We start from the raw sequence: 23,054 nt of genomic DNA, 5'->3' as shown, positions 1-23,054 counted from the left end.
CTATCATTTTCCTGTTTTATATTACTTTTTTTTTTTTTTCCTTTTACTGCTCCGTGCATAGCAGGGCTACGCTATAGGCAGTGTGTCCAGAGTAGCCTCATAGTGCCTTTTATTTTGGTTAGGTTATTTGAAATTCTAGTCAAAAGATTTAATTTTGACATTGGTTCCACATCAGTTGTGTCCTTGTATTCTCTCAAATTGTAAATTTGAAGATCCTGAGTTCTAGCATGCTTTTTAAAGAGAAGTACAATCCATAACTTCAATTTGCAAATTTTTGTTTGTGGCTTCTGTGATGAAGGCATATATGGTAAGAAACAGTTTTTTATAGATCAGACATTTTTGTGTGTGTGCCTGGAACTGAAGTTTATTCCCGTAAGATTTTTGAAATCCAATTTTAAAGTGTTCTTATGGGTTGAGAAATATATTTAATCCATCAAGCAGAGATCATGTTCTGTGTGAGAAGTGAAAAGGTTACCACAATTTTAACCATAAAGAATTCAGTGCTTCTAAAGAGCTAAAAGCCTTTTCAGACCCACAGACAAGATTTGGCATGCAAATTTTTGTAAAACTTTTTTCTAGATGGGGAAACGTTTTGTATTTCTTCCTTAGCTTTCTACAGAGAAAGTGCTTCTGAAAATAAAAGAATAAGTCTCATCAAATCATCTTGAAATAATTAATGTTTACCATTAAATATAAGAGCTATGTAACATTTTAATAGACATTATTTTACCAGTAGTGGCTATATAAAACCTATTGCTTTTTAAACTATGTAACAGTGAAGTAAATAATTTAAGGATTTAACCCAGTATCAATGCCAAATTTAACATTCTTGTCTGCTATATTTTATTTATTTGTGTTTTTTCTAGGAACATTGTAAGTATTTTACCCAGACTGCACTAATCCACCATTGTCCTTGTTTTGTTTTTATTTGTATGCTTATTAACTGGCCCAATGCCTGATACCTAACAGGTATTTAGTAAATATTCTTTGATGTGTCTTTGGTTTGGCCAAATGGATTTTTTAAATCAAAAGTCATCTACCATAGTTGGAGTGATCTGTTTCACTATACAAGAGATACTTGTATTAAGTATGAATTAGTAAGGTTGTCATCTCCTATTCTTCAGGGTCCTCATTCTCCATTTGAAACGATATAGCTTCAATGTGGCTCTCTCGCTTAACAATAAGATTGGGCAGCAAGTCATCATTCCAAGATACCTGACCCTGTCATCTCATTGCACTGAAAATACAAAACCACCTTTTACCCTTGGTTGGAGTGCACATATGGCAATGTAAGTCCTTGAGAGACTATGTCTTTACATTCCCTTTTGAAATAGAAAGGCTTTAGTATCTAATCAAAAGAATGACTGAATTACATAATATGACCTCAAGATAAAATCAGATCAGTGGCCAGATGCAGTGGCTCATGCCTGTAATCCCAGCACTTTGGGAAGCTGAGGCAAGAGACTCGCTTGAGTATAAGAGTTTGAAACCACCTGTGGCAACAGAGCATGACCTTGTCTCTACAAAAAATAAAATAATAAAGCCAGCATGGTGGCACACACCTGTAGTCCCAGCTACTCGAGACTGAGGTGGGAGGATTGCTGGAGCCTGGGAGATGAAGGCTGCAGTGAATGGTGATCAGAGCAAGACCCTATCTCAAAAAAAAAAAAAAAAAAACGAAAAGAAAAAATCAGACCAAGAAGGAGGAGATTTTAATTTAATTTTGCTTTACTTTGTTTTAGTGTTAAATCACTGCCTGAAGTAATTGAAGAGAATGCTTAAAATATTTTCAAAGTTATTAGTTGCTTTTCATAGTGAGGTGCTTTTTTAGGAAGTGCTCTTTTTAGACTGCTAGAAGACAGTTTGATATACTTTGGGAATACAAATCAAACTTAGGTGATAATAAGAGTCACCTAGACACTAAAAATACTGATTTTTGTGTTTTTTCCCTGGAAGTTCTGTTTCAGTAGGTCTGAGATAGGGCCTTAGGAATCAATATTTTTAGCAAATGCCTCAGTTGACTCTTCAGGACATGCAGATATGAGAAACCCTATACTCAATGTTATGCCTTCATTCATATATTATCAGCAGTGTAAAGAACTTAAATGGCTACTAAAATTTCTCAAGAAAAAAAGAAGTAATGTTTACTTTAGGTTTTGCTTCATTATGTATGCTGGGAAAACCTTAGGACTTCTTTGAGTGTTCCCCTTTTTTCTACATATTTGCATTACTTTGAAGCCATATGTTGTGTCATTCTTTTCTATACTCAAACACTAGTTTGGTGGAATAATAAAGTTGTAGAACTTTAAAGATGAAAAACATTTTGGAGATTTTTGTCCAAACCCTTAATTTTATACAAGAGGACCAAGGAAATTAAATGATTTTCCTAAAGTCATACAGTTAGTGTCTGAAAGAGCAACATCTCATGGAAGTTTACACTAGTGTCTCAAGGGTCTACTAAGAAAAGCATGTGGCCAGAGAGTCTAAGTGTTTCTGGTTTTTTCCTCTCACAGCTTTTCTTTGTGTGTTTTTGCTTGGTATGTACTACCTTCTGCTGGTAGAGCTATTACTCTTGCTGGCAGTAGTGCTATGTCACACCAACAGTGTAGACTCTATGTGATGACAGGCCTGAAGCCAAGCTATCTGACTGTACAATTTGATAGCTTTTAGACCTTACACAAATTCCTTGACTTGTCTGTAAGAAAAACAATAGAATGGTTGTGAACATTAAATGAGATAATAATACGTAGAGTTCTTGGCACAGTGTCTGACATCTAGTAAGTCCTCAATAAATGAGAGCTATTACTTTAAAAGAACTGAGACAAAGTGATTTTCTCCAGGTTATTTTTTTCCTATGTATTACACTTGACTTCATTTCCAGTGCTGTCTATTTAGATTATTGGATCAAGGAGAGCCTAGAGATGGTATTTCATTTTCTCTTTTGGCCTTTATTGCTAGTAAATTTTTTTTTTTTGTGATGGAGTCTCGCTGTGTTGCCCAGGCTGGAGTGCAGTGACGCATCTCCACTCACTGCAAGCTCCGCCTTCCGGATTCACGCCATTCTCCTGCCTCAGCCTCCTGTGTAGCTGGGACTACAGGCGCCCGCAACCATGCCCGGCTAATGTTTTGTATTTTTTTAGTACAGACGAGGTTTCACTGTGTTAGCCAGGATGGTCTCGATCTCCTGGCCTCATGAGCCACTGCACCCCTGGCCTTTTTTTTTTCTTTGAGATGGAGTCTCACTCCATTGTCCAGGCTGGAGTGCAGTGGTGCGATCACTGCTGACTACAACCTCCGCCTCCCGGGTTCAAGCAATTCTCATGCCTCAGCCTCCCGAGTAGCTGGGATTACAGGTACCTGCCACCAAACCCGGCTAATTTTTGTATTTTTAGTAGATATGGGGTTTCACCATGTTGTCCAGGCTGGACTTGAACTCCTGACCTCAGGTGATTCACCTGCCTCAGCTTCCCAAAGTGCTGGGATTACAGGCGTGAACCATTGCACCTGGCCTATTGCTAGTAATTTAAAAAGTATTATAGTTGTTTGCTTTTCAAGAGGACATAAAAGGAATTATAGTACAGAATAATTCGTTTTATAAGTCAAATATATATCTTTAATAATTCATTTGTATACATTATATATTTTCTAATTTTCTGATAGTTCTAGACCATTGAAAGCCTCTCAAATGGTGAATTCCTGCATCACCAGCCCTTCTACACCTTCAAAGTGAGTTATATTTCTTATGTACCCAAAATCTGTATTTAAGGATTTGGCTTACCCTAATCTCCAAGATTGCCTCCCTGCCTTTTCATTATTGTTTTTCTTTTTGCATGATAATGCTCTTTATTATCTCTACTTTTGAAACTTTCCTGAATTTGATTTAGAATATATTGAAGGATATAACAGATTTTAATCAGTGACACAAGGTTAGCTCATCCTCTCAATATTCTGTCTTAAAACTTTTAAAAACTTATTATTGTTAATATGTAATAATTTCATCCTAAAACTCTAAAAATTAACAAGGACGTAGGAGTCTAGGGACTTAAGGGATAAAATTACCCCTATTAGTCTAAAACACTCTTCCTTAAAGATAGGCATAGAATCCCAAAACATTTTTTACCTGTTGTTAGCCAGTGTGGAACTTCTTGTCTTTGACACCGAATAGGAGTTATTTTGAAAGGGGACAGGAAAACAAGCAAGCATTCTACAAATGCCCTGATTTTTTTTGTTGTTGTTGTTTAAGACCAAACTTTATCCAAGGAGGGAAGCACATGCCTTTTTTGTTTGCTTTTTAAATATATTTCCTCTGAGATTTTACTAGAGGAGTTCCTGATTAGATCATTTCAATTGATTTAGTTGTCATTTGACTTTTTAATTAATTTTTCTAAAAATTTGATGGCCCAAAGTACTTTTAGAGAAGAGACATTTTTGTTGTTTAAGGGCTTTTGGGGGGCTACTTATATAACCATAAAATGACATTTGGGAACTGCTATTTTCTTTTCCTCCTGTTAATTATTTTTCAGTGCAATTAAAACCAGATGACTAACATGACTAGAAATCTGAAATGGTACCGATATGAATACTCTTACCCGTTCTCAAGATACAAATGAGCAATACCACTTGGCTGCTTAGAAAGTGAGCAAGTGATGCATTTACAGGATGAATATTTTTCATTGCTACAGGCAAGCTGCCTTCTGTAAATATAGTAATTATTAATGGAATGCACTCTTTATGTACCAAGTCACTGTAGTTGCAAGAAAGAACTGATTTCATTGGGCATCATTGTACCTTGGCATGGTCATCTGTTCTCCAGGGTCTACTGGTATGAAAATTTGGGAGTTGATCAATAAAGAATGATTAGGCCCTAGAAGACCTGTCATGCCGATCAAACTTAAAAGAGGCTGAGTTATGAACCAGAATACCATTGATTCTTCTACAATGTCCTTTGTCACATTTGACCCTGGTGCAGTGGTAGCCAGGTGTCATCCTCCTTCAGCAAAATATTCATCTGGATAAACAAATTAATATGTTCAGGTTTGCTTGGTGAGCATGAAATCTGAAATGAGGAATTAAGATGGCTAATTGGCTATTATACTAAAAACCCTTTTGAGCACATAATGGGAGGCTTTTCAAGTGTTCAGGCTGGAGTGCAGTGATATCCTGGCTGCCCTGAGCCACACACTATGTTTGGGCTTATCACTGACCACTTGCCTCTTTTCTTTGATCTACATTGCTATGTAATTTTCCTGATTTCTACTTTGGCCTCTTATTTCTTGGTGCCATTAGTCTATATGTTTATTTTCAGTTTTTACATTCAGGTTAATTGTATTTCCCAGTTTTCATTTTATATATATTTTTTGTATTGCATATGAATTTATGTTAACCTACATCAAAGAAAGTTCTTGTTCTTTGACCTTTACCACTTTTTTCTTTAGTTTATTTTCGGCTTACCTAGAAGACAACACAGTAACACCTTACTTATCTGGCATCATTAAAGGATTCCATATAAGTGAATTTTTATATAACTGAAGCTTACTCTTTAAGCATTTATCTTTTAAAAAATTTTTAACAGTTTGGATGAAAATGTTTCTAAAATATGTTATGCTATTCCTTACATTCTTAAATAAAATAACTAAGGATAATTTAAGTATATCTTAATGACTTAGAATCAGCATTTTAAGTATCAATTATTGCACTGTGTTTCAATATGATATTGCCCTCAGAGGCTCTTATTACTAGACAGTTTGCTTTTACATTAAATGACTTTATAGTTCTTGTTTGCCTTTCTTGTGGTTATTCTTTCTCATTTCTTAGCTCTCATTTCTTGATGAACTTGATACACTATTTTATACACCATTTCCTGGGAAAGAAAGGGTCCCTCTAAGTACATGGGTTTTGGAACTGCCTTCCTCAGAAGCCTTTTTTTCTTACTTTGGAATCCCTATGTTCTGGAAAGTAGAGGTTGCCAGAAGTCTGACAGTGGATAAGTGGAATGTTACTGTTATTTTTAAAGTGCATGGGTCATAATTTAAAAGATCACAAATTAGTCTTCATGCACTTTGTTGTCAAAAACATTTATTCATTGCTATGCCTGCATGAATTCAGTAGCATACTTTATAAAGACAATAGCAAATTTCATTGGGGTTGATCATTAAAAGAAAAAAGGCACAACATGATTAGTTTACTGATGATACGTAGTAGCATAAGAGTTGTCCAGTTTTCAAAGCATGGCTCTTTTGGAGTGGGGCAAAGGTAATGCTGAAATATACCTCTTTTGATATATCTTTTTTTTCTGTTAAGTAATTTTCCGTAATGGAAAAGCAATTTGTTTTGGTATTTTTACATCAAAAGAATAACAAAGACAAATGTTTATCAGACTTTTTTTTTTCCCCCTTAAATTACAGGAAATTCACCTTCAAATCCAAGAGTTCCTTGGCTTTATGCCTTGATTCAGACAGTGAGGATGAACTAAAACGTTCAGTGGCCCTCAGCCAGAGACTTTGTGAAATGTCAGGCAATGAACAGCAGCAAGAAGACCTGGAAAAAGTAAGTAATATTTTCTTAAAACATCTGACAAAAATTTGTTTAGCTCTTACTGTCCAAACAAATGTCTTTTATAACCATCATCAAACTAATTAATTTTAAGGAAAATGCCTTCTCTGGCTACAGAAATCAGTCTGTTTACAGATGGATCAAGACTTATGATAAATTAGTTGTTCTGAACAAATTACTTTCTTTTTTTGCCCTTCAGAGCTACTTTTGCATATTGGTCCTCAAATAATTACTTGCTTTGTTTTGGTAGCAGTGTTGTTTGTTTGTTTGTTTGTTTTAAAGACAGGGTATCGCTCTGTTGCCCAGGCTGGGGTACAGTGGCATAATCATGGCTCACCACAGCCTCATCCTCCTGGGCTCAAACAATCCTCCTACCTCAGCTCCCCAGGTAGCTGGGACTACAGGCACGCACCACCATGCCTGGCTAGTTTTTAAAATTTTTTGTAGAGACAAGGTCTCACTATGTGGCCTAGGCAGGTCTAAAATTCCTGGGTTCAGCTTCCCTAAGTGCTTGGATTACAGGCATGAACCACTACTCCCAGCCTGTAGCAATTGTTTATGTGAGGGAACTGTAGTGAACATTTTACATCAACAGAGCAACCAAGTTATCTAATTGTTTAAATTATGGATTTATTAATTGGCTTAATATATAGATAATTATATGGATAGTTAATGCTTTGAAGATCTAAGCTTTTCTATGTGTTTGCATTATCTTATGCAACTGTATTTTATTTTAAGCCTCCTTTTTAAATAATAGAATTATTTTAGTAGTTATTTTTGTTCTGAGTTGTTTCCTATCCTACTTTAAAGCCAGAGGTAGTTTGTGGTTGCTCAACTTGAATGAGAAATTGAGTGAAAGTCCAAAATTCTCCCAGAAAACAACTTTTGAATATTTACATAATCTTTTTTTTTTTTGAGACGAAGTCTTGCTCTGTTGCCCAGGCTGGAATGCAGTGGCACGATCTTGGCTCACTGCAGTCTCTGTCTCCTAGGTTCAAGTGATTCTCCTGCCTCAGCCTCCTGAGTAGCTGGGATTGCAGACGTGCACCACGACATCTCCCTAATTTTTGAATTTTGGTTTTTTATTTTTTATTTTTTTTGAGACAGAGTCTCGCCCTGTCACCCAGGCTGGAGTGCAGTGGTGTAATCTCAGCTTGCTGCATCCTCCACCTCCCAGGTTAAGGCGATTCTCTGTCTCCCTAGTAGCTGGGACTATAAGTGCGTGCCATCACGCCTGGCTAATTTTTTTATATTTTTAGTGATGATGGGATTTACCCACGTTGGCCAGGCTGATCTCAAACTCCTGGCCTCAAGTGATCTGCTGGCCTCAGCCTCCTGAAGTACTGGGATTACAGGCATGAGCCACCACGCCCGGCCTAATTTTTGTATTTTTAGTAAAGACAGGTTTTCGCCATGTTGGCCAGGCTGGTCTCAAACTCCTGACCTCAGGTGATCCGTCCACCTTGGCCTCACAAAGTTCTGGGATTACAGGCGTGAGCCACCTCGCCTGGCATTCTTTACATGATCTTGATGTCGTTTTTATTTTTCTCATTTATTATTAATAAGACCAGCTAGGGCCGGGCGTGGTGGCTCAAGCCTGTAATCCAGCACTTTGGGAGGCCGAGACGGGTGGCCTCACGAGGTCAGGAGATCGAGACCATCCTGGCTAACACGGTGAAACCCCTTCTCTACTAAAAAATACAAAAAAAAAGCTAGCCGGGCGAGGTGGTGGGCGCCTGTAGTCCCAGCTACTCGGGAGGCTGAGGCAGGAGAATGGCATAAACCCGGGAGGCGGAGCTTGCAGCGAGCCGAGATCTGGCCACTGCACTCCAGCCCAGGCGACAGAGCGAGACTCCGTCTCAAAAAAAAATACCAGCTAACATTTATAATGGTGTAATAGGCATAATGATGGAATATTTACTGTATAATCTAAATATATCTGGAAGAAAATAAATTGAAGATACTTATAGAGTAATTATCTCTGAGTAATCTAATTTGAGTGAATTTATCTATTTTTACATATTTTCCAAATTTTTACAAAATTTATACTTATTTCTATCAAGAAAAAATAATCGTGTGTTCTTATATATTTATTTTTAAAGTTAGACTCACCATTTAGTTTATATATCAGTTATTGATTGTTAAATAACCCAAAGCATCAAAGAAAGGAAACTTTAGAAATAAAGTTGCTACTGGAAATGCTAACTAAGATTGCTGTATTTATAAGTATTCTGGTTTCTTCTAAAAGTAACTCTCTTCTTCAGGATTCAAAATTATGCGCAATAGAGCCTGACAGATCTGAATTGGAAAACTCAGGATTTGACAGAATGAGCGAAGAAGAGCTTCTAGCAGCTGTCTTGGAGATAAGTAAAAGAGATGCTTCACCATCTCTGAGTCATGAAGATGATGATAAGCCAACTAGCAGTCCAGATACTGGATTTGCAGAAGATGATATTCAAGAAATGCCAGAAAATCCAGACCCTATGGAAACTGAGAAGCCCAAAACAATCACAGAGCTGGGTAGGTTTAATGAAGATTAAACCTCTGTTAAACAAAACATAACTCTTTCAAAGTTTCGTAGTGACAAATGAACTCCAAATAACCGGAGATAAATAGAAAAATTAGCTGAGCATGGTGGCGTGACCCTTATCCCCGCTACTTAGGAGGCTGAGGCAGGAGAATTCTCTTGAACCCAGGAGGCAGAGGTTGCAGTGAGCCAGGATTGTGCCACTGCACTCCAGCCTAGGCGACAGAGTGAGACTCCTTCTCAGATAAAAACTAATAAAGGGAGGTGAAGTGGATCTGTATATAACAGGGCTGATGACATTTTCATTCTGCATTATAAAAAGCTTTAAAAAGTGAGAAGCAAATATTGTGACTAGTACACAGATACTAGTGGTAAAGTATGCTGTATCCCTTTAGGTATACATCAGTAGTAAAGCTAACCTTCTTATGTGCATTTAATATATGTTTGTGTCAGTTCTGAGGTGGTTTTCTCACCACTGCTGTTTAAGAAATTCATGGCCAGGCGCGGTGGCTCAAGCCTGTAATCCCAGCACTTTGGGAGGCCGAGACGGGTGGATCACGAGGTCAGGAGATCGAGACCATCCTGGCTAACACAGTGAAACCCCGTCTCTACTAAAAAATACAAAAAACTAGCCAGGCGAGGTGGCAGGCGCCTGTAGTCCCAGCTACTCAGGAGGCTGAGGCAGGAGAATGGCGTAGACCCGGGGGGTGGAGCTTGCAGTGAGCTGAGATCCAGCCACTGCACTCCAGCCTGGGCGACAGAGTGAGACTCTGTCTCAAAAAAAAAAAAAAAGAAAAGAAAAGAAAAGAAAAAGAAATTCATATAACTCTTTCGTTTTCCTATATCGGAATTTACACCAGGTGTTAGGGTGTGAATAATTCAAGTTCTCCATCCCCTGCACAGTGCATTACTTAGTTTCTATGTTTAGATATATTTAGATACACAACTACTTACCACTATGTTACAGTTGCCTGCAGTACTCAGTACAGTAACATGCTGTACAGGTTTGTAGTCCAAGAGCAATAAGCTATACCATATAGCCTAGATGTGTAGTCAGCTATACCATCTAGGTTTGTGTTAAGTATACTCGAAGATGTTCGCACAAAGATGAAATCACTTAATGCAATTTCTTAGAATGTATCTTCATCATTAAGCAACACATGACTGTACATAAAATGCTATACTATTTTTTTGGTAATTTTTATTCATTTTTTGTTATCTAAAGCTATCAATGGGAACAACAGAGCTGAGTCATCCTGCCTTGTACTGTGGGTATTTTGAAACTTTTAGGTAGATAACTTTTACTGTCTTTTCCTATGACCAGTTCAAATTTTTCTCTCTTGATAGCCCCAAGATCTAAGCAACTGTATATTGCTAATGTGTTTCAGGTACACCAAGCATAGGATTTTGAAAATGAAGAGAATACTAGAATATCAGAAAATTATTTTCTACATTCTCATAGTTGGAACCTCTTCAATTTTGAATTATTTTGCATGCAAGTAAAATAAGAATTAGTATATCCACATTTAACTGGAAAGAAAAACGTGATGGTTTTTATACGCAGGCATTAATTTTTTCCTTCTTGATACAAGTATCATTATGCAGTCCCCTTATTACATTTATAATCACTGCCCTTAGGTATGACTGGTTAATATTGGTGCTTTTGTCCCTTCCTGATTTATTTCCTGCTTTCTGCTCTCCTTTTCAGTTCTTTTCCCAGTCCTATAACTTCATAAAATTAATAAAGGGACAGCTACAGGAAGAGGTAGTATGTAGCAATGTCCTATATCATGCACTTCAAGGGAGCTACAGTTTTTATAGCGTGAAAGGAGACAAAGTAGTTGGAAATGGCAGTGGGTAATAAAGAGGAAACCCACCCTGTCTCCAGGCTCTGGGGTATGGGGAAAAAACAACCTATACTTCAAAGAACACTAGAAAAATCCATAATGGGAGGCTTTAGAAGAAAACTGGCCCTGACTAAACACTAAAGAGACCTGACAACCAAATGTAGTGAGTAACCTTAGGAGTCTAGGTTAGAAAAAATTCTACAAAAAATATTTTGGAAACAACTGGAAAAATGAGAATGTGGGCTATAGATTGGAATTATAAATAGAATTACTGTTAATATTCTTAGGTGTGATAATTGTTATGTAGGAAAATGTGCTTTTTAATTAAGAGATTCAGGCTGGGCTGGGTGTGGTGGCTTATGCCTGTAATCCCAGTGCTTTGGGAGGCTGAGGTGGTGAATCACCTGAGGTCAGGAAGTTAAGACCAACTTGACCAACGTGGTGAAACCCCATCTCTACCAAAAATAAAATTAGCCGGGCATGATGTTGCATGCCTATAATCCCAGCTACTTGGGAGGCTGAGGCAGAAGTATTGCTTGAACCCAGGAGGCGGAGGTTGCAGTGAACCGATATTGCACCATTGCACTTCAGCCTGGGCAACAAGAGTAAAACTCTGTCTCAAAAAAAAAAAAAAAAAGGCCAGGCGTGGTGGCTCACACCTGTAATCCCAGCACTTTGGGAGGCTGAGGCAGGTGAATCACGAGGTCAGGAGATCGAGACCATCCTTGCTAGCACGGTGAAACCCCATCTCTACTAAAAATACAAAAAATTAGCGGGGTGTGGTGGTGGGGGCCTGTAGTCCCAGCTACTCGGGAGGCTGAGGCAGGAGAATGGCGTGAACCCAGGAAGCGGAGCTTACAGTAAGCTGAGATCATGCCACTGCACTCCAGCCTGGGCGACAGAGCGAGACTCCGTCTCAAAAGGAAAAAAAAAAAAGAGAGAGAGAGAGATTCAGGCTCACGTGCTTTGGGGTAAAGTATTATAATATCTGCAATTACAGTGTATTCACATGGCTCCATAGAAAAAAAAGAAAAATGTGAGTGAGTGTGTATACACACACACACTCTCCAAAGACAGCCTCTAGTGAACCATAGCTACCAGTATGCATACTCTTGTATAGACCTCTTCACAGTGAATTTGGGAAGGCTATGTGAGTGCAGTAAAATGTGATTGAATTTATTCTGTGTCAAGTTTGTGATTAATCATTAAGATGGCCTGGCAACTACCCCTTTTGTGCTTTTGGGAACCCTAGGCTGCTGTGCAAGAAACTTGGCTGTCCTGCTGGAGAGATCACATTGAGAAGGAAAGACTCATGAGATCACCAGAAGAAAGAGGATATCTAGCTATCTAGCCATCCCCAGCTAATCTTTCTTTTCTTTTTTTTTCCTGGGCCGGACCAAGTCTCTCTCTGTTGCCCAGACTGGAGTGCAGTGGCATGATCTCAGCTTACTGCAACCTCTGCCTCCCAGGTTCAAGTGATTCTCCTGCCTCAGCCTCCCGAGTATCTGGGATTACAGGCGCCCGCCACCACGCCCAGCTAATTTTTTTTTTTTTTTTTTTGTGTTTTTTAGTAGAAACGGGGTTTCCCCACGTTGGCCCGGCTGGGCTTGGACCCCCGGCCCCCGGCCGTTCCCCCCCCCCCCCCCGCCCCAGCCTCCCAAAGTGCTAGGATTACAGGTGTGAGCCACTGCACCTGGCCCCAGCTGATCTTTCTAACCAACGCCACAAAGATGCCAAGGGAAAAAGAAAAAAATCAAGGGAGACATGTTTTTTGGCCTGAGCAATTGGATAGATAATGGTATCATTTGCTGATATGAGGAAGGCACAGTTGATGGGACAAGGGAGGAATAAAAATTAAACAGGCAAATGGAGATTTCACTTAGTCATTTCAATATACAAGTTTAAAACTCAGGGAAGAAATTCAGACTAGAGATATGAATTTGATACTTTGTCAGTTTGTGAGGCTATAGTAATATATGAGATCACTTATGGAGAGAGCTTAAGTAGAAAAGACAGTCTGAAGAAGTGTCATGATCCCTTTCTTTCAGCAGCCTGTTTTCTCAGTTTCTGATCTTAATTCCAAAATCTTTTCTTTGACCCTATTTTGATTGCCCACTTATAGAAGTCATTACCCTAGACCAGTGCTTCTCAAAGTATGAACTTAGATCATCAAATATAATCTGTGAACTTCCTGGAAATGCCCATTCTTGATACCACCTCAGACCTACTGACTGAGAAACTCTGGATGTGGGGTTTAGCAGTCTGTGTTTTGATAGGCCCTCCGAGTGATTCTCATGCAATACTAAAGTGTGAAAACCACTTCCCTAGACTTTGTCGTCATCAATAACTGTACCACCTTTGAAATCTTTGTTTCAAATATCCTTCCCTCATCCTTCTTTCCATCCAGCTTACCTAGTGTCATATTCCGACTTTATTACTTGATTTTTATGAACACTGCCAACCCATTGACTCTTTTTTGCTGTTCAGCACCTCCCTCTTATCATCACTTCCTTTCTTAGGCAGCCACATGCCATATTTTGGTACCCTTTTATCTCCTTCCTGTTTTCTTCTGTTACAGTAGCCTGACAAAACCCAAATTCCAACTCAACTAGCTACTTTTTCCATACCTGCACCCAAGCTGCTGATGATTGCTAAAGAAAATCACAAAACTGTGTTGAGTGAACTTTCCTTAAACTCAGGACTACACTCTTAAATGGGCACTAAATGCTACTAGTCAGTTCGGTAATACTTTGTTTTCTCACTCTCCATGATGTCTTCCTGAAATCTGTACTTCTTTCTCTCTCTCTTTCTCCCTCTCTCTCTCCCTCCCTCAAATATGCCCAGGCCATTCTCATCTCAGAGCTTTTGCACTTAAGCTCCTTGAGGGCAAGCACCATGTTGCTTTAATTATCACTATATCCCCAGCTTCTACAACAGTACTCGGCACATAGATTCTCAGTAAATATCTGTGACTTAACAGTTGCGCTGTCTTGTGAATCAACTGAGGAGGGGTAGGAATACTAAGTAAAGTTTCACAGTCTCTAGACACTAGCCAGAAGGAATAGTGTGTACAAAGACTCAGAAATGAGAAAGCCCACAGGAAGTTAGTGGACCTAAAAGAAAGTTCAGAGTGATCTGCATGACTGGAGCATATGGTTAAAGGGGAAATGCAAAAGATGAGACTAGAGATCTAAGTAGTCTCCGGTTTTTGCATGGCCTGAAGCCATGTTTAAGAATTTGGGCTTTTGTTTCAAAGGCATTAGGAAGTTATTGGATATTTTAAGCAAACAATTATTTTGTAAGGATTTATGCTTGAAGAAAAGACCATTCTGGCTACAGAAGTTAGAGAAAAACTATAGTAATACTTGAGACCTCTTAGGAAATTGTTGCAGTAGTCCAAACCAGAAGTTAGTGGTGTCCTAAGCCAAGGTTTTGGCTTGAAAAAAAAAATTGATGGATTCAAGAGATGGTTAGGAAATAATCATTTATCTTATGTGAGGAGTGAATGAGAGGGAGAAGTCAAATATGATCCTCAGATTTCTGTCTTTTAAAAGAAACTGGAAAATTATCTCATTCACTGAAATATAGAATATCAGGAAGATAACGGGTTTCAATTAGGGTGTGGGGAAGAAGCAAACAGTATATTCAGTCTAAGAATGTTCAGTTAAACACGTGAATCCCTTTTGATCCATTGTGCAATCTTTAAAAGTAGTTTATTACTTCATGGCCATGTTTGTCCCCGTAGATTTTTAAATAGGTTCTGTATCTGTCTGATAATCTTATCCTGAAGACAAATGTATATTGACTTTAGTATCTTCAAGGAAACTTCCTTGATCTGCTTTCTAACACATGGATTAGTTACTAGTATAATCCAGGATTGTCTGAGGTACATTGAATCATTGAGTGCTCAAAATTATTGGTTAAGAAAAATTACTCTGTCGTATTTTTGAGTATGTTTTGATAATAAAAGTAATAATACTCATTTTATACTCTAAAATAGCAACGTCAACTCCCAAGTCTTCCTTCCACTTGAAATGCTCATCATCAGTTAACTTTGTATATCTCAGTTGCAAATTTCCAAAACAGATAATCTAATTGGTTGAGTCAAATAATCCATTCCCAGTTCAGCAGGCTTAGATGGGAGAGACAGGCAGGGTCATGTAGACTTCCAAGCTGCCCCTTCTAGGCCATGGGAAGGGTCGTTTCTCCAATAATAGAAGAAAGGAAGAAATTATTGACATCTCTAGGATAATTGTTTTTTGTGTGTTTAATTGGGATTATCTGTAATATAATTTTTCTGAGCAATTGGGATTTTTCCACCAAATGAATCCTAAGTTTCTTTTCCTCTTTTAATAAATATTCAGCAATTCAGTACAACTCAAAATGCTAACTAGTTGCTGACTTAGAATCTAAAGCCAAGATGCTGTAAACTTCAGAGTTACCTGTGCTACAGAGAAATACAGTATTAGGGGCCGGGCGCAGTGGTTCACACCTGTAATCCCAGCACTTTGGGAGGCCATGGTAGGTGGATCACCTGAGGTCAGGAGTTCAAGACCAGCCTGGCCAACATGATGAAACCCTGTCTCTACTAAAAATAAAAAATGAGCCGGCTGTGGTGGCACACGCCTGTAATCCAAGCTACTCAGGAGACTGAGGCAGAAAAATTCGCTTGAATCCAGGAGGTGGAGGTTGCGGTGAGCCGAGATTGTGCCACTGTACTCCACCCTGGCCAACAGAGCAAGAGTCTTTCTCAAAAAATAAAATAAAATACAGTATTAGGGCAGGTAAAGAGCATATACAAACTCAATAACAATATGTATAGCATGAGTATATAAAGGTAATTCTTGTTGGCCAGTTAAATACTTTTTGATGAGGAGGTTTACTTTAGTAATGTTTGATATAGTTAACGCTTGTATTTGTATTGAAAATTACTGTGGGCCAGGCATTGAAAATTACTATTACAGGTGGCTCAATCCTGTAATCCCAGCACTTTGGGAGGCCAAGGCTGATGGATCACCTGATGTCAGGAGGTCAAGACCAGCCTGACCAATATGGTGAAACCCCGCCTCTACTAAAAATACAAAATTAGCTGGGCGTGTTGGTGCATGCTACTTGGGAGGCGGAGGCAGGAGAATCACTTGAACCTAGAAGGCGGAGGTTGCAGTGAGCAGATACTGTGCCACTGCACTCCAGCCTGGGCGACAGAGCAAAACTCAGTCTGAAAAAAAAAAATCATGAAATGTTATTGCTCTAACAATTCAGATAACCAGAAGAAAATCATAACTATCCTGTTTATTTTAGCTAGCCATAGTCTAGAAATTGAGAAGGAACAGGCCGGGAGGGGTGGCTCACACCTGTAATCCCAGCACTCTGGGAGGCAAAGGCAGGCGGATCACCTGAGGTCAGGAGTTCAAGACCAACCTGGCCAACATGGTGAAACCCTATCTCTACAAAAAAAATATAAAAATTAGGCCAGGCATGGTGGCTCATGCCTGTAATCTCAGCACTTTGGGAGGCCGAGGTAGTCCGATCACGAGGTCAGGAGTTCGAGACCAGCCTGACCAAGATGGTGAAACCTCATCTCTACTAAAAATACAAAAATTAGCCAGACATGGTGGCTAATTAGCCAGGCATGGTGGCCTGTAATCCCAACTACTCGGAAGGCTGAAGCAGGAGAATCGCTTGAACCCTAGAGGCAAAGGTTGCAGTGAGCCGAGATCACACCACTGCACTCCAGCCTGAGCAACAGAGCGAGACTCCATCTCAAAAAACAGTGTGTGTGTGTATATATATATATATAAAATATGTGTGTATACATATATATGTGTATATATGTGTATATATGTGTGTGTATATATATAAATTAGCCGGGCATGGTGGCGGGCGCCTGCAGTCCCAGCTACTCAGGAGTCTGAGGCGGAAGAATTGCTTGAAAGAAGCGGAGGTTGCAGTGAGCCACTGCACTCCAGCCTGGGGGTAGGGGGAGGTGAGGGGAGGGGAGTGGGGATTTCTTACCTTCCTGAATGTTTTAAACATACACTGTATGTTGCCATACACTCTTTTGATTTAGATATATACAATCCTTGTTTGATTATTAATGTTTAAACACATGTTCAACATACAGTGTGATAAATGGGGAAAATCGGCCAGGCACAGTGGCTCATACCTGTAATCTCAGCATTTTGGGAGCTCAAGGCGGGCAGATCACCTGAGATCAGGAGTTTGAGAGCAGCCTAGCCAATATAGTGAAATCTCATCTCTACTAAAACAAAAATCAGTTGGGCATGATGGCGTGCGCCTTTAATCCCAGCTACTTGGTGGCTAAGGCACGAGAATTGCTTGAACCCAGGAGACAGAGGTTCCGATGAGCTGAGAGCGAGACACTGTCTCAAAAAAATAAATGGGGAAAATCTCTTGATCATTTTGGCCTAATTCTTACTTCATTTGCTCTAAACAATATTTTATTTCCAGTACTTGGTCAAGTGACACTATGACCTATGGCTGTTTTTTCTTCCCCATCTTTACATAGTGTGTTTCTGATGATTAATTAACTTTTAGAACCATTACTGTAGATCATTTGTTCTCAAAAAAGAACAGTTTTGCCTTCCAGGGGACATACGGTAATGTCTGTCATTTTTGGTTTTCACAACTGTAGTGGGTGGATGCTATTGACATCTAGTAGGTAGAGACCAGAAACACAGCTAAACGTTCTACAATGAACAGGACATACTCTTTGCCCCTCACCCCAACAAAAGCTTGTCCCACCCAAAATGTCAGCTCTAAGGTTGATCAACCCTGACGTAGATCTAGTAAGGTGAAATTGTATGTCCTAAGCAAATTATAGATGAAATTAGGGTAAATTCCTTTATGAACAGTAGGTGTCACTCTAGTTCAGAAATTTCCATTTATTAGAGAGGATTTTCCAAATTAATGTTATGTTCTGCTTCCTCAGATCCTGCCAGTTTTACTGAGATAACTAAAGACTGTGATGAGAATAAAGAAAACAAAACTCCAGAAGGATCTCAGGGAGAGGTTGATTGGCTCCAGCAGTATGATATGGAGCGTGAAAGGGAAGAGCAAGAGCTTCAGCAGGCACTGGCTCAGAGCCTTCAAGAGCAAGTAAGAGATATTTATATTGCTACTTTCTTTGTACTTACCTTTCCTGAGAAATAGAATAATAGTAACTAATGTGTTGAGCGCTTACTATGTGTCAGACATTGTTCCAGATGATTTACATACAGTAAGTCATTGGGGGAAAAAAAGACTTGTTTGAGGCAGGGCTTGGTAAAGTTCATGCCTGTAATCTGAGTACTTTGGGAAGCTGAGGCGGGCAGATCACTTGAGGCCAGGAGTTTGAGACCAGCCTAGCCATCATGACAAAACCCTGTCTACTAAAAATGTAAAACTTAGCCAGGCATGGTGACACATGTCTGTAGTCCCAGCTACTTGGGAGGCTGAGGCAGGAGAATCACTTGAACCCAGGAGGCGGAGGTTGCAGTCAGCTGAGATCACGCCACTGCACTCCAGCCTGGGTTTGAAACAGGTACATGGGTAGTTTTTCTTTTTTTGAAAATGCAAATGCAATAAAATGTATTGTTGGTTACCTTTCATAACTATAATTCATTGCTTGCTAAAACAGGATGGGATATTGTAGATTATTCCTAGTCCAAATTTATTTTTTTTCTTTTTCTTTTTATTTTCTATTTTAATTTTTTAGAGACAGGGCCTTGTTATGTTGCCCAGGCTGGTTTTGAACTCCTGAACTAAAGCAGTCCTCCTCCTTTGGCCTCCGAAAGTGCTAGAACTACAGATGTGAGCCACCATGCCTGGCTTCCCAGTCCAGCATTATTTTGCAAGCTGTAGAAACAGCCAGTATACCACCATGATTTTATAATAATTTATTTAAGGCATTGTATTTGTTTTGGTTATTTTCTAAGAATATAAATTTTGATGAATTATTTGAACATAGAATTATCAGAAATAGTATCTAAAATCTAATTTTCAGATTTTAGTGTTAGAACATTTATCTGCCTTTCTGTTTATTTATTAAGATAGGGTCAGGCCGGGCGTGGTGGCTCAAGCCTGTAATCCCAGCACTTTGGGAGGCCGAGACGGGCGGATCACAAGGTCAGGAGATCGAGACCATCCTGGCTAACACGGTGAAACCCCGTCTTTACTACAAAATACAAAAGACTAGCCGGGCGAGGTGGTGGGCGCCTGTAGTCCCAGCTACCTGGGAGGCTGAGGCAGGAGAATGGCGTAAACCCGGGAGGCGGAGCTTGCAGTGAGCTGAGATCCGGGCACTGCACTCCAGCCCGGGCGACAGAGCGAGACTCCGTCTCAAAAAAAAAAAAAAAAAAAAAAAAGATAGGGTCTTGCTCAGTTGTCCAGGCTGGAATGCAGTGGCTTGATCATGACTCACTGCAGCTTCAAACTCCTGAGTTCAAGCAATTCTCCTGCCTAGGTCTCTCAAGTACATGGGACCACAGGAGCACCCACCATGCCCAGCTCATTTTTTTATTTTTAGTAGAGACAGGGTCACTGTTGCCCAGGCTGTTCTCAAACTCCTGGGCTTAAGCAGTCCTCCCACCACAACCTCCCAAAGTGCAGGGATTATAGGCATGAGCTATTTGCACCCAGCCCTTGCTCTTTTCTTTATGTAGTAACCTATTCTTTAGTGTTCACTTTATGCCACTTGTTTTCCACTGTTACAATCACCTGAAATATCAGATTTATAGGCAATAGGATCTGACTTACAGGTCTGATTTTTCAGTTATCTAATCCTGTGCAATCCCAGTCATGTTAGTAAACATTTACCAAGACTCCCTGGAATGAGTGGGTAGGTTTAGTGCTTGTTTGCGGCGTGCTTTGGGTTCATCAGATAATCAGATTAAGAAATCTAAGCTGGGCACTGTGGCTCACGCCTGTAATCCCAGCACTTTGGGAGGCCAAAATGGGTGAATCCCTTAAGGCTAGGAGTTCTAAACCAGCCTGGCCAAAATGGTGACACTCTGTCTCCGCTAAAAATATAAAAATTAACCTGGTGTGGTGGTGTGCACCTGTATTCCCAGCTACTCGGGAAGCTGAGACAGAAGAATCGCTTGAACCGGGATGCGGAGGTTGCAGTGAGCCGAGATCTCGCCACTACACTCCAGCCTGAGAGACAGAGCAACACTCTGTCTCAAAAGAGAAAAGAAATCTATTTGGCCAGATAGGGTGGGTCATGCCTATAATCCCAGCACTTTGGGAGGCTAAGACAGATGAATCATTTGAGCCCAGGAGTTTGAAACCAGCCTGGGCAACATGACAGAACCCCATCTCTACAGAAAATACAAAAATTAGCCAGATGTGGTGGTGCACACCTGTAGTCCCAGCTACTTGAGAGGCTGCTTGAGCCCAGGAGGGAGAGGTTGCAGTGAGCCAGGGTCATGCCATTCCACTCCAGCCTGGGCGACAGAGGAAGACTATCTCAAAAAAAGTAAATCTAGGCTGGCGCAGTGGCTCACACCTGTAATCCCAGCACTTTGAGAGGCCTAGGCGGGTGGAACACCTGAGGTCAGGAGTTTGAGACCAGCATGGCCAACATGACAAAATGCCATCTCTACTAAAAATACAAAAATTAGTCAGGTGTGGTGGCGCGCACTTGTAATCCCAGCTAGTAGGAAGGCTGAGGTACAAGAATTGCTTGAACCCAGGAGGTGGAGGTTGCAGTGAGCTAAGACCATGCTACTGTACTTTTGCCTGGACTATAGAGCAAGACTCTGTCTCAAAAAAAAAAAAAGAAAGAAAAGAAATCTGATTTCTCTAGATCAGTGGTTCTCAATCTTAACTGCACATTCAGATTAACTGGGGAGCTTTAAAAATACTGGAGTGGGCTGGGTGTGGTGGCTCATGCCTGTAATTCCAGCACTTTGGGAGGCTGAGGCAGGCAGATCACGAGATCAAGAGATTGAGACCATCCTGGCCAACATGATGAAACCCCATCTCTACTAAAAATACAAAAAAAATTAGCTGGGCATGGTGGCACGCACGTGTAGTCCCAGCTACTCTGGGGGCTGAGGCAGGAGAATCGCTTGAACCCGGGAGGTGGAGGATGCAGTGAGCCAAGATCGTACCACTGCACTCCAGCCTGCTAACAGGCAAGACTCTCTCTCCAAAAAAAAAATATATATTTCTTTAAAAATACTGGAGTGTTCTGCTCTGATACGATTGATCTGGAGTGTGGTCTGGGCATTTGGATCTCTCTTCTTTTAACATGAATTTTTAAAAGCTTCTCCCACTGATTTCGTTTGTTTGTTTGTTTGTGATGGAGTCTCGCCCTGTTGCCCAGGCTAGGGTGCAATGGTGCAATCTTGGCTCACTGCAACCTCCGCCTCCTGGGTTCAAGCGATTCTCCTGCCTCAGCCTCCCGAGTATCTGGGATTACAGGGACGTGCCACCACACCTGGCTAATTTTTGTATTTTTAGTAGAGAAGGGAGTTTCACAATGTTGGCCAGGCTGTTCTCAAACTCCTGACTGTGTGATCTGCCTTCCTGGGCCTCCCAGAGTGCTGGGATTACAGGTGTGAGCCTGGCTTCACTGATTTCAATGGGCAGCCAAGATTGAGAATTGCTATTTTAAAACCATTTCAGAACCAGCTGTTCCAAGGTTTTTTTTGTTTGTTTGTTTTTCTTTTTCTTTTTTTGTAAGAAGTTCTACTCTAGCTGTCTTGTCATCAAGATGGCAAACTATTTTACCAGTAATATATCATAGTCATTTGTATTGGAAAACTTTTTTTTTTTTTTGAAATGGAGTCTCGCTTTGTTGCCCAGGCTGGAGTACAGTGGCACCGTCTTGGCTCACTGTAGCCTCCCCCGCCTGGGGTCAAGTGATTCTGCCTCAGCCTCCCAAGTAGCTGGGATTACAGGCACCCACCACCATGCCTGGCTAATTTTTGTATTTTTAGTGGTGATAGGGTTACACCACATTAGCCCGTCTAGTTTTGAACTTCTGACCTCAAGTGATCAACCTGCCTTCGCCTCCCAAAGTGTAGAAGACTTACATGTATGTTTGTTTGTATGTATGTATATGATGGAGTTTTGCTCTATCTCCCAGGCTGGAGTGTAGGGGCATGATCCCGGCTCACTGCAACCTCTACCTCCCACGTTCAAGTGATTCTCCTGCCTCAGCCTCCCGAGTAGCTGGGATTACAGGTGCCCAGCTAGTTTTTGCATTCTAGTAGAGACAGGATTTTGCCATGTTGGCCAGGCTCGTCTCGAACTCCTGACCTCAAGTGATCCACCTGTCTCAGCCTCCCAAAGTGCTGAGATTACAGGCATGAGCCACTGCGCCCAGCCAAAACTTACTTTTAATATAAATGACCAAGGTCTGAGTTCTTAGCAAAAATTCCTTCATAGTGCATAAAAAGAAAAAATTCAGCACCTTTTTTCATAGATGAAAGATATACATACTATTTGTTATCAGCTGACTCAGTTAAAACTTCTCAGATATGAGGATAGGGTTATAAGAGGACGTGTCTTTGGTATACCTGCGTCATTTTGTTAATAAGTAAGAGAGTCTTGCCTTTTGGTTTCAGAGTAGACTTATTCTGAAGAAAGTATAAAATAAATTTTTTAAAGTATAAAATAACTTTATACTCTAATATGAAAGTATATTTTTTCTTATTCATATGTTGTTTGTAAATTATCTTTTCTGAAGATGACGAAGGAAATTTCTTGTTATACTCAACATTTCCCTGTCCTTATATAATGAAGATAGTCATCTATGCCAGGCACGGTGGCTCATGCCTATAATCCCAGAACTTTTGGAAGACGAGGTGGGAGGATCACTTGAGGCCGAGAGTTCGAAACCAGTCTGAGCAATAAAGCAAGATCTCATCTCCACATAAATGAAAATTAAAATAGTCATCTAGTTTGAGACATTTCAGGAGATATTGAAGGTACTTTTTTGTTGTTTTCTGAGAGTGTCGTTCTGTCACTCAGGCTGGAGTGCAGTGGTGCAACGTTGGCTCACTGCAAGCTTTGCCTCCCGGGTTCACGCCATTCTCCGGCCTCAGTCTCTCAAGTAGCTGGGACTACAGGCGCCTGCCACCACGCCCAGCTAATTTTTTTTTTTTTTTTTTTTTTTT

The 23,054-nt window shown here is 40.2% G+C and overlaps 1 protein-coding gene across 4 annotated transcripts in view; it reads left to right on the top strand.

Annotated features, from left to right (window-relative positions):
• The window catches only part of USP37 (ubiquitin specific peptidase 37), a 121,021-nt gene that overhangs the window by 86,728 nt on the left and 11,239 nt on the right, over positions 1-23,054 (top strand). For 3 of the 4 annotated variants that reach the window (XM_026454735.2, XM_026454734.1, XM_026454738.1), the window contains 5 exons: positions 1,125-1,289; positions 3,661-3,726; positions 6,405-6,546; positions 8,817-9,072; positions 17,879-18,045. In XM_026454735.2, the coding sequence (XP_026310520.1) occupies positions 1,125-1,289; positions 3,661-3,726; positions 6,405-6,546; positions 8,817-9,072; positions 17,879-18,045 (796 nt within the window). The remainder of the gene's footprint in view (positions 1-1,124; positions 1,290-3,660; positions 3,727-6,404; positions 6,547-8,816; positions 9,073-17,878; positions 18,046-23,054) is intronic. The other variant, XM_026454737.1, reaches the window with a different exon arrangement.

This window comes from Piliocolobus tephrosceles, chromosome 11 (assembly GCF_002776525.5).
Source record: "Piliocolobus tephrosceles isolate RC106 chromosome 11, ASM277652v3, whole genome shotgun sequence".
In the NCBI taxonomy this organism is placed as follows: domain Eukaryota; kingdom Metazoa; phylum Chordata; class Mammalia; order Primates; family Cercopithecidae; genus Piliocolobus; species Piliocolobus tephrosceles.
The sequence above is the reverse complement of the archived record's forward strand: the minus strand, read 5'-3'. Positions and strand labels throughout refer to the sequence as shown.